The following is a 12,405-nucleotide window of genomic DNA, read 5'->3' on the forward strand; positions in this document are numbered from 1 at the left end:
AGAGCGGCCTCCGGATATTGATTTCTTTATTTGCGGTACAATGGCTAGATGTGCAGAAGTGGAACGCAGCTGTCTAGTGGGTAGATAGGGTGTGATGAGAGGGAGGTTAATGGTCGGGCCTTGCGACCAGAAAGTCTGGTGTGCGATGCAGAGTGATTTGAAGTCTACTCTTTCCTTTACGGGGAGCCAGTGCAGTTTCCTCAGTCCGGACTTTACTGAGGATCTGCGAGGGATTTGTAAGAGTGTTCTGGCTGCGCAGTTCTGTATTAGTTGTAGTTTGCGCAAGGTGAAGTCGGGAGCTCCGAGATATAATGCGTTTCCATAGTCCAGCCGCGATTGGATCAGGCCCAGGACTACGGTTTTTCTTGCATCAAAGGGGAGTAGCGGCAAGATCTTCCTGATGACTCTCAGGATACCAAAACAGGTGGCAGAAAGTTTTGTAGCCTGTTGGTCAAAGGACAGGGACCTGTCGAGCCAGACACCAAGGCTCTTAATGGCGTCTTTGGGTGTTGGGGCCGGGCCTAGGCTGGTGGGCCAGAGATTGTCTATGGTCGATGGTAGAGTGTGACCCAGGAGCATGAGCTCTGTCTTGTCTCCATTAAGTTTGAGACAAGACTTGGTCATCCAGCTTTTGACCGTATCCAGGCAGCCTGCGAGATCTACATTTGCTGACGTACCGCCCGCCTGTGCCAAGGAGACCACCAGCTGGGTATCGTCCGCGTAGGTAATGATCTTGATACCGAACGGACGGACGATCTCAGCCAGTGGCCTCATGTAGACGTTAAATAACGTCGGGCTCAATGAAGATCCCTGTGGGACCCCACATCCCAGAGGCTTGCTGGAGGAAGTGACATTGCCCTCATACACCTGGAAGGATCTTTCACTCAGGTAGGACTTGAGCCACTCCAGAGCTCTGTCAGATATTCCGGTGTCCTGGAGACGCTGCAAAAGGATACCGTGATTAACGGTATCGAATGCGGCGCTCAGATCGAGGAGGATGATTGCCACCGATCCTCCCCGATCTAAGATTCTCCTGGACTCCTCTGTGACTGCCAGCAGTGCTGTCTCGGTCCCATGCCTGGGGCGGAAGCCAGTCTGGGATGGATCGAGAAGTTGGTGTTGTTCGAGAAAAGTTGTTATGATACTGTTTATATGTTTCTCCAGGATTTTGGCTGCCCAAGGCAACAAGGAGATCGGGCGGTAATTGCTGAGGTTCTTGGTGTCAAGATTTGGTTTTTTAATCAGGGCCCTTACCATAGCCTGCTTCCACGCTGCTGGTACTATGCTGGTGGTGATCGAGGTATTGAGTACTTCAAGCAGTGTGGGGAGGATGGTTTGAATCGCCGAAACTAGAACATATGGGGGTGCTGGGTCTCTAGGGGAGCCCGACTTCACCTGGTGCATGAGGGAGGTGAGGTGGTCTGCCTGCAACTGGGGGAATTCCGCCAGCACCGGGGGGTGATTGGATGGGTGATCTGCCTGCAACTGGGGGAGTTCCGCCAACACCGGAAGGTGATTGGGGGAGTGAATTTGAGGGGGACAAGGGGCTGCTTTGATCAGAGCGGTCTGGTCTGTAGAAGGGAAGGATGAGTATATAAGGTTGATTTTCTGAGAAAAGAAATTAGCCAGGTCTTCACAGCGGAGCTGTGGGTTCTCCGTTATAGACGGGGGTGTGGGGAGAGTAATGAGGCTTTTTACTATGCTGTATATCTCTTTTGAGCTGGAGCTGGCCTCTGCGATCTGGTTGGAGTAGTATGAGGATTGCGCACTTTTTATATCTTTTTTGTATGACCTGATGGCATCTCTGTAGATAGTTTTATCTGTTTCCACATAGCCTAGTCGCCATTTACGTTCTAGTCTCTTGCAAAAACGCTTTTTCTCCCTTAGTTCAGTGGAGTACCAGGGAGCTGAAGTTCTGGATCTTTTAAAAACTGTTTTCTTCAGGGGGAGCGTGGCGTTTAGGGAACTCAGAATCCATTCATTGAATGTTTCATTGGCCTGTGAGGGAGTCTGATCAATTGAGGGAGTGGATTTTTGTAATTCCTGGGTCCACTGGGTCAGCGGTATTTTAGACCAAATTCGAGTTTCTTGCACAGTGGGTGTAGGGGGTATAGATTTCTCTGTTGTCCAGAGCAGCGGGACTAAGGCATGGTCTGTCCAGGGAAATGCTGTAGGGGGACAAGCCTTCAAATGTGTGCAGTTGCTGAAAACTGGATCCAGCAAGTGGCCTTTCGTATGCGTAGGAGATGAGACCAGCTGGAGCAGCTGCAAAGCAGATAGGTCCCTACTTAGTTTGTTGGCGATGGAGTTATTGGGGTCGTCAAAGTGTATATTGAGATCACCCAATAACGTGTAGTTGGAAGGCGATAGGGCCAGATCGGCGACTAGCGGTGGCAAAGTTTCATAAAACTGTTTGGGAGTGCCTGGTGGGCGGTATATAAGAGTCCCAGAGAAGCTCAAATTGGGAGAGAAATCCAAGGTAAAGGACATACTTTCACATTCCGGAAAGGGGTTGGGAGTGCAGCGACAGGTGAAACAATCTTTAAAAATGATGGCTAGTCCGCCCCCTCTGTCATGTTCCCGGTCCAGTCTTACAATTTGATATTCCTGCCCCAGGATTTGGACCAACTCAGGGTCAGAGTGAGGGGTTAGCCAAGTCTCCGTTAGAAAAAGAGCGTCTGGTTTTTCCTCTTCGATTAATAGGGAAATCTCTGTGCAGTGTCTAGGAAGAGACCTGCAGAGGAAGAGACCTATCTACTTGCCCAAAGCCCTGCAGCAGCAAGTACCAAAGGAAGCCGACCCTCCAGCAGACGCACTGCAAGACTCTGTCATTTCTCCTGACGAGAAATCCAGCTCCAGTGTTTCCGGGCTACCCTTGCGGGTATCTGGGAAATCGAGTCCCGAGAACGAGATACAAGACCTCCTTCATTCTAGAACAAAGGTACGGAGCTGATTAGACTTCTTAGAGAATTATTGGAATCAGATTCCTGGCAGAGAACTCCTAGACTTAAACTCCTCCTCTTATACTTCCTCCCTCTTACCAGACTTAGGTTAGGTACACCGGGGTAGGCGTATTCTGGAAGCACCAGTTGAGTATTTTAGCCATCCTTTTATCACTGTATGTATTTTATGTATTTATACATTTTATGCACTTTATGGCTTAGAAACCATATCGTGCTTTTACACTACTACTTTATAATACTGTTCGTATTATATGCATTGTACTTCATAGTAAGCTTTACTATTGTAGCAGTTCATTTTCAATGCTTGAGAAAGAAGACTGTTCAATAAATACCTTTTTATTGAAAACGCCCGTCTCTCTATTTCTCTTGCACCTCTGGTGAAACTAAGCATGCACGATTGACTGAGCGAAATAGTTATCTATTGTTTCTGCGACTCTAGAGATTTGATTTCTTATTCTTGGGAAACAAAGTTGTCATGCTTTATGCGGTTGTCAGAAACTAATCCCTTCTTGTTTATTCGAGAAAGTTTCTAGTGACCTCTGAGCTAGCTGCCACTCACAATCATGTCTAATATAGGCGGTAGAGACCTAGTAGTCCTCAGTCCTACGTCTAAACTACAGGATATATTATTCCAATGCGCAGAGCCTATTGGGAATATAGGAACTACACTACAGTGGGGGCGGGCCCTTGATGGGCCTCTTCTGTCTGCAGCTAGGAAGATAAAGGCTCACAATTAACATGAGAGGTTGGGGGAGTGCATCAGTGAAAGGATGTATACAAGGATAGATGGGTGAGTGTAAGGGTGGATGGATGGACAGATGGATGAAAGGATAGATGGGTGAGTGTAAGGGTGGATGGATGAGTGAAAGGGTGAGTGGATGGATGGACGGACAGATGGATGAATGAAAGGACAAATGGATGGGTGAGTGAAAAGAGGGATACATGAGTGAGTGAAAAGAAGGATGGATGAGTGAAAGAATTGATGAATAAGGGAATGGATGGATTGTGAGTGTAAGGGCGGGTGCTGGATGAGTGAGTGAAAAGAGAGATGGGAGAGTGAGTCAAAACAAGGTTGGATGAGTGAAAGGATGGATGGCTGAGTGGAAGGGTTGATGAATAAGTTAAAAGTAGAATGATGGCTGGATGAGTGAAAGGATGGATGGATGAGTGAAAGGATAAATGTAAAGCTGGATGAGTGAAAGAATGAGTGAAAAGGAGGGTGGCTAGATTGTGGGACAAAAGGGTGGATGACTTCTGAGTGAAGGATGAATGAATGGATGAGTAAAGAAGTGGATGGATGGATGGAAAAGTGAAAGGATGGATGGTGGAAGAGCGGATGGATGAATGAAAGGATATATAGCTGAGTTAAAGGATGGAAGGAAGGATGAGTGAAAAGGAGGATAGTTGGAGTAAAATTGCGCATGGATGTAGTGAAAGGGCGGATGGATGGGTGAGCAAAATGATCAGTGTATGACTGTAAGAAGGGCTGGATGGGTTGATTGAAAGGTTTATATATGACAGAATGTAAATGCGAAACAGTGGATTACAGCAGGTGGAGGGAAGGATGTAAGGACGAATCGTTACATGCTTGAATAGAAGAGAAAAGAGAGCTCTTCTGGGGCCGGTCACAATGACTTGATTTGCTTGCTTGGTGCCATAAGAGCTTTGTTTCAAAGTGGGGGTTGTTTTAATTTCCTGGTAATTCCCTTGGTAGTGTTGTGTGGTGTAGTGGTGCCACCTTCCAGCTAGTGTTAACATGATCAGTGAAGTATACTGGGTTTTCTCTACAGTTTTCTCTACAGATGATAGGAGGAGACTAATTCTTGTTACTTTTGAGTGAACTCATTGCTAGTGGCCTCATTTTTGGGTCCCAGTGTAAAGGTGTCCTTCTAGGGTGAGCCTTATAATGTCCCGAAAACCTGTGCAAGTGCAGATGCGAGGCTTCGGTGTCAAGCCCCTTCCAGTTCACCTTGTCTCTCTGCCTGCTGTTGCCACCCAGTTTCCTTCTCTGTCTCCTTTTTAGACTCTTGCACTAGCAAGTGACCCGTCAGTCCACGGCTGCAGACCAGCATTCGTCTCATTTCACTCTGCTATCAGCCTGAACATGCTTCTCTTTACTCAACAGTCTGGGCAAGTCACATGATTGACTACGTCATTACTATGTAAAGGAAGAAGAGAAATGTCTTTTTCTTCACAGCTCTGTGTACTTACATATATTTATAGCACCTACTAGTCCAACCCAGGGTCCTGTACTCCCCCCCCCCATACACCTGGTGTTCTACTGGTCCAATCTATAATCACACCATCCTGCCTTTCCAATTGATTAATGCCTACTAGCCTCTTCTGTAGTTATGCCTATCTGCTCCTTCAATACCCTACTTCCTGTTGCATGTACAGTCAGACACACCTAGTGCCCAAATTACTGGTCCTTCTTGCCCTAACCAGGGTCTTCTACATCTTTTTAGATAAACGCACCTTAAACTGGCTGAATGTTCCCGTGGTATGAACCCATGCTGGGACCAGGTGGTGCAGCACACGGTCTTGCATTTTTACAAACCTGCGAAAAAGAGGAAGAGTTAAAATAGCTCGAAGGTTAGGCTTATAAATTACTTCTTAAAGGAGGCTTCTCCTTCAAATACATTTGATGTAAATCAGCTCCGACATTATTGAGTAATTAAAGTTTAATATGTATATATACTTAAAAACTCAGGCTCTGGTGATCCAACAGATCTAAAATGAACATCTGATTGGCTGCCATGACATGAAGAAAGATGCTGCGGCAGCCATTTTAGGGCTCAGGGACTCAGTCCCCTTTTGAGGAAAAAGATTGAAAAATACATATAGAGGGCAGGGTATGGATACCGTGACCTGCTTGGCCTGGTAGATGGGTTCCAGATGAGCCCCTAGAGCCAAAACATATATATATTTTTTTACTGCTGATCCACTGTAGTAATTTTTTTTAAAAGGGCTTTAGTCAGGGCCCCCAGGTGGGGTGGTCGGTGATTTTATTTGGGGGTCGGGGGGAGAGGACTTGCAGCCATTAGGAGGCCCCAGAAACCCCATTTCTAGGACAAATGGCATTATTATGGGCAGGGCCGGCGTTAGCGCTCGAAGCACTCAGTGAGAAAATCATTTTTTTTGCCCACACACCCTATGGCAGCCTCCTATCACCACCCAAAAGTGCCCCTCATCTCCCTAATTATAAGTTATTGCTAAACACAGCGCCGACACCAGAGGTCTGCGCCCCCTCTACAGGTCAGTGCCCAGTGCGTCCGCACCAGTCGCACTGCCCTAAAGCCGGCCCTGATTATGGGGGGTGGGTATCGGTGACCCTCCACAAACCTTTTAAAGGCCCAGAGACAGATCCCAATGTTGCACAATGTCCTGTCCCAGACACCCCATTCCCCGGAAGACTTTATTGGTCCCTGTCTGGGAGAGTGTGGGCAAGGAATACAAATCTAATTCCCTGCCCACATTCTCTCAGGCAAAGATTATAGCTTTGCTCATTTTTTAACACTCCGAGGTGGAGCTGCATGCTCTCGAGCTACTGTCTGGGGGCTCTCTAGCATTTGGTTCTATGACTGCATTGTGGGGCTGAAGAGCATTAAAGAAAGACACACAACCCAATAGGGGTATTGCTAAATATTTTCTAAAAAGTTACCTAACAGTGCCAAATTAGAGAATAGGTGTCTTGGGTGGCATTCATCAAATTAAGAGTTAAAACTATATACAAGTCCTTCGTTTCTTTTAGGGATCAAGACTGTAGGTGATTCCACAGTCAATGGACTAAATAATAAAAGATTGTGAAATATCCAGGAAGACGTGGCAATGATTAGGAAGCCCGTCCATGAGGGCATGTTAGTGATATCCCTCAATACATTGAATGATATTTCTTTAAAAATAAGAACATTTGTGTTCTGAGAAAAAGCATTATAAGGTTTCCATATTTTTCTCACTTTTTTAGGTGCATGTATTTTAAAGGATTGACCCAGTTTTGCTCAAAGATATCCATTAGGACTATAGTATCGTCCAACATATCCTCGATCAGTATAAAACACAAGGACTACCAGTATGTTCTGAGGGGTTTGACTGTATAGGTTAGTTCTTGGGACAATTTCATGATAATAATTAGACTAACCCTTTATAGAGTGGAATTTAGGTGGGCCATATTTATATATAGGAAATACAAAATGGTGCTTCCATGATATGATGACTCTAAAGCTGAGAATAGTCAGAGTCCATTGGTATGAGAACTTAGGCTGTACCTCTGTATTGCGATGGCCCGTCGATAAAGAACTTCAGGGTCCCTCCCCTCCAGTCGAGGATAGCGCACCAGTTCCGCTGCCTGAAACATGTCCGCATTGAGCCGAAAGTCTTGTTTTTGGGAAGGCTCAATTTTGATTCCCCGTACGCGGATGTCACAGCCTAAATTTGTGAGGAAAGAAAAGAGAAAGGATTGTTTAAACAAATATGGGCTTTGTGATGACAATTAGTGCATGAGGTGCAAAGCGTCAAGTGCGAACTTCATACATCTAGCTTGGGAATGCCCTGGTATCCGTAAGTTTTGTAATGAAGTGTTCGCTGCTTTACTAGAAATGCTAGAGTTGATGCTGCCTGAAACACCGCTAGTTGGCCTTCCATGGTATGACAAAGAGATACCTAAGTCAGGCCGCAAGTTAGCTGCGATAAGCCTATTAATTGCGAAACGTAGGATAGCGATGAGATGGATGCACAAACCATTACCTAAACTAGCAGATTGCTACACAGATCTGATTTATTGCTCCACACAGTCAGATAATTACAATGCAATAATACCTGCCCATTGTCGACCCAAGAATGTATAGGGACCATTTCTGAAATACCTGGCAAAGAAAACTGCAGCAGACACAATAAAGGAGGAACCAGACAGAGAAGGCATTGGTTGAAGTAGAACTGTGCTGAGGCGCTACTTCGCGTTGACAGGAATTAGAGGAACTGTATCCAGAGTGCTTATATCGGAAACATAAAATATTGGTAATATCAATTGTATTGTAAATGGTGTGTATGGATGCACCACTTGATGTGTGTCATAGTTTGTGTGTTGATGACACAATGACATATGCTACTTGTATTGCTGTATGCAATGTAAAAGTTAAAAAAAGTTTACAAAAAAGAGGAATAGGTAAGAGGCTGTGATCCATCTCAGGATCCATTTGAGAAGACTTCTACAAGGCCACTTTACCTCAGTTAATCTCTACCATGCTGCTGCACTTAATGAGTTGGTAACATCATTTTAATGTAGCTCTTCAGAAATGAAAAATGCTAGTCAAGCTTTCCCCCCTAAAGAAGTGCAATATCTGCTCAATCTTTGTACTTATTATATATTCTGCCATCTGCCTTTTCTTCACCAGCTGTCCTCTGCAAATCACTCAAAACCATGTTTTAAGACATTAAGGAAAACTTTGAAATATTTACTTTCAATTTGTGGTTTGTATATTTTACAGTGAAAACAATAATCCAGAATAGGTTTCAACAAAAAACATTTCAACAAATGGTCTACTTTTTTTTTGCATCTAAGTGGTCCAGTCCTACTTCAGGTGAGACTACTATTGTAGATTTTATTACAGTGCCTGTTATTTTCCCAGAAGTTGCAAAATGGGCCAATAATGTTTCCAATGGAATATTGATATAGAGCAAAACATGTTTCTTTTTAGGAATTACCCAATTGAGCCCTCTGACCCTGGGATTTACCTAGTTTTAATAACTTTATGTATTTATAGATTGATGAAATGGTCATGTCTTTATTGAGGGTAGACCTATTTTCCTCATTTATTTTTGAGAGACTGATTCTTTCCAGGTATCTGTTGTATTCCATTAGTTGAGACCTCCTTATCTGAATTGTATATGTTTTTGTAGAAGGAGTGAAATGCCTCCAAAATGTATTTAGTTGATGTGCTGGTTGTACCAGCTGGATCTCTGAAGGCTGGTATAATTATTTTGAGTCTGGTAAATATTAGATAGGGGGTTGCCTGCTTTATTTTTCATACAAATATTCATAGTCTTACCTCTTGTCACCTGTGTATGACCTTTGTCACTTAACACCTTAGCTGCTAATGCTTTTCCCCTCCTGTGCTGCATTTACTCAATCCCCATTGTTCATGACGAGCTCAGCTCATCATAAGCACAGCTCCACTGTGCCTCATGACGAGCTGAGCTCGTCATGAGCAGCGAAGGGGTTAAAATATTGTTGCATTTATATTTAGGTATTGTGTGCTCTTGAATCAATAATTGGTTCCTGAAACATAAAAGTTTACATTACAGGGAATACATTTTCACCCCGACTTCATTTGGTGTCAGGCTGTATGTTTTGTTTTTACCCACCATAATGTGTTTTTGATTTCAAAGTATTTTATTAAGAATTTTACATATACACTTGATCATCGTACCCAGTAGTGTTGCTTTTTGTAAGCGCCAATGGATTTCTGGTGATGCCCCCTGTTTTTTTGTTAAACTCTAGAAAAGGTTCTTAATTCTCAAGTAAAAAATAATAATTATCCTCCATTCTTTGAGTTTTAGAGCAGATCAACTAAGCGTGTAATCACATAAGATACATGTGTGACCTGATATTATTATAGGATCATGTGCTTTACTGGTTAATAGATAGTAATTTCTGGAGATTGTATTATGTGGAGGAGATGCAAACGTGTAATCTCTACCCTTTGGGTTATGACGATACCATGTCTCAGAGAGGTGTGTATTCCAAATATTTATCTTTCGAAAATGATGTTTTAGGTCTAAATTTGGCATTAGAAAATGTGTCAAGAATACCATCCATTGAGAAGTGAAAGTCACCACCAACAGCTAGGCCTATATCATATTGAAGGTTGATAACAACTTTGGTGAGGTTTGCCCAAAAGTTAAAGGTATCAGTATTAACAGTGCAAATAATACTCACATAAACTTCTATGCTATCTTTCCTTAGTTTATCAGCCACACCAGTCATTTTTTTATTAGAAACAACTAGCACCCCGTCCCGACGTTGTCCGGGTATGAATTGCTGCTGGCCAATAGTATATTGTTTTGTAGGGTTTCGTTTTGATAGCATTTCTTATCTTTGACAGGCCTGTGAAACGCTCCTATTCACAGTGCACTGCTGATGCACTTAAGAGTGTGTGTTCAGTAGTGTGTGAACTCGAGTTTCCCTACTTTATTTTTCCTTGCAATATTATATAGCGCAAACTCGACAACATGGTATGAGCACAATTTACATTACAGAAGAACACATTCATTTGTGGTAGGCAAGGAGAGACAAAGCAATTTGCCTGGAATCACAGGATGTTGAGCTGATGCCAAGATTCGAACGTAGCTCCCCAGCTCTAAAGTTCGCAATTCTAGAACTTGTGGCGGGAGGTGTGTCTAAAAGTGTATGTCGGTGCTGGCCATCAATGAGAGAGACCTGTGCATTTTTCAAATCTTTGGTGAAAAAATATGAGTATGTTGCTGGAGATGTGGGACGCCGTGCCACCAATGTACTTACCGGAGGAGGGTAAACACACATTATTCAACTTTCTTTCTGCATACCATCACTCCGCATACTTACATTACGAAAGTACCATGACTCCACAATGACATTATAACGCATGGCATTACATTTTATATGCTTTTACCACGCATACATTTACAAGGAAATTCGTTGTAAATGCATGAATGATAAAAGCATGTTTTTTTATTAATGTTTGGGTAGGGTAAGTATGGGTATAGGGGTATATGTTTTGGGGTACTGAGGTATATGTTTTGGGGTGTTTAGGTATTTTAATGGTTCAGATATAGTTTTGGGTTATAGGGTACAGGGGTAGGTTTAGAGATAGGTATGTGTTTTGGGGTACAGAGGTATTTTTAGGGTTCAGGGCTAGGTTTGGGTATTGGGGTATAGGGGTATTTTTAGGGTTCAGGGCTAGGTTTGGGTTTTGGGGTACAGGGGTATTTTTAGGGTTCAGGGCTAGGCTTGGGTTTTGGGTACATGGGTATTTTAGGGTTCAGGGGTAGGTTTGGGTTTTGAGGTACAGCGTTATTTTTATGGTTCAGAGCTAGGTTTGGGTTTTGGGGTACAGGCGTATTTTTATGGTTCAGGGGTAGGTTTGGGTTTTGGGGTACAGGGGTATTTTAAGGGTTCAGAGCTAGGTTTGGGTTTTGGGGTAAAGGGGTATTTTGGGGTTCAGGGGTAGGTTTGGGTTTTGGGGTACAGGGGTATTTTTAGGGTTCAGGGCTAGGTTTGGGTTTTGGGGTACAGGGGTATTTTTAGGGTTCAGGGGTAGGTTTGGGTTTTGAGGTAGAGGGGTATTTATAGGGTTCAAAGCTAGGTTTGGGTTTTGAGGTACAGGGTTATTTTAGGTTTTAGGGACAGGTTTGGGTTTTGGGGTACAGGGTATATTTATAGGGTTAAGGTGGGCTAGTGTTTAAGGGTGTAGGGGTATTTTAAGGAGTAAGGGTGGGTTATGATTATGGGGTGCAGGGGTATTTAAAGGGAGCAGGGTGGACACCCGGAGCTGGAATGTACAGAACCTGGGAAGAAAAAACAATGAAATATTGGGCACAACGCACGCTTTTTTTCCGTAATACCGTGCCCCGCACACGCCCACGCCCCCAGCACACGCCCACAGCACACGATATGAGACATGGCATGAAGGGTGGAACGTACCACACGCCCCCAGCGTTTGTCACTCCCCCAGCACACGCCAACAAGGGACTACTTTGCTGCCACGGATCTTTTACTTTTTAAAAGTATCTGGTGGGCGTCTGCATAGCCTATGTCCTTCTGCTGCAGCTGCCCTTTCCAACGCTGTATTGGGTGTTGTGATTGGTGCTGTGGTTCCTGAGATTACCTGCCTCAAAGGTTTGGGCTCTCTCTTTATTATATTACTAGCAGCCCGTCCCGACGTTGTCCGGGTATGAATTGCTGCCGACCAGTAGTATATTGTTTTGTAGGATTTCGTTTTGATAGCATTTCTTATCTGTGACAGGCCTGTGAAACGCTCCGATTCACAGTGCACTGCTGATGCACTTAAGAGTGCGCATTCAGTAGTGTGTGAACTCGAGTTTCGATACTTTATTTTTCCTTGCAATATTATATAGCGCGAACTCGACAACATGGCATGAGCACAATTTACATTACAGAAGAACACATTAATTTGTGGTAGGCACGTGGAGACAAAGCAATTTGCCTGGAATCACAGGATGTTGACCTGATGCCGAGATTCAAACGTAGCTCCCCAGCTCTAAAGTTTGCAATTCTAGAACTTGTGGCGGGAGGTGTGTCTAAAAGTGTATGTCGGTGCTGGCCATCAATGAGAGAGGCCTGTGCATTTTTCAAACCAGTGGTGAAAAAATATGAGTATGTTGCTGGAGATGTGGGCCGCCGTGCCACCAATGTACTTATCAGGGGATGGTAAACACCCAATATTCC

At 44.0% G+C, this 12,405-nt stretch overlaps 1 protein-coding gene across 1 annotated transcript in view; it reads right to left on the reverse strand.

The window, feature by feature from the left end:
• The window catches only part of LOC147746889 (E3 ubiquitin-protein ligase HECTD3-like), a 523,212-nt gene that overhangs the window by 309,988 nt on the left and 200,819 nt on the right, over nt 1-12,405 (reverse strand). Inside the window, exons 8-9 of the mRNA XM_086952298.1 lie at nt 7,229-7,388; nt 5,439-5,520 (exon numbers count right to left, since the gene is read on the reverse strand). Coding sequence (XP_086808424.1) covers nt 5,439-5,520; nt 7,229-7,388 — 242 coding nt within the window. The remainder of the gene's footprint in view (nt 1-5,438; nt 5,521-7,228; nt 7,389-12,405) is intronic.

The sequence above is a fragment of the Lissotriton vulgaris genome, chromosome 1_1 (assembly GCF_964263255.1).
Source record: "Lissotriton vulgaris chromosome 1_1, aLisVul1.2, whole genome shotgun sequence".
NCBI lineage: Eukaryota > Metazoa > Chordata > Amphibia > Caudata > Salamandridae > Lissotriton > Lissotriton vulgaris.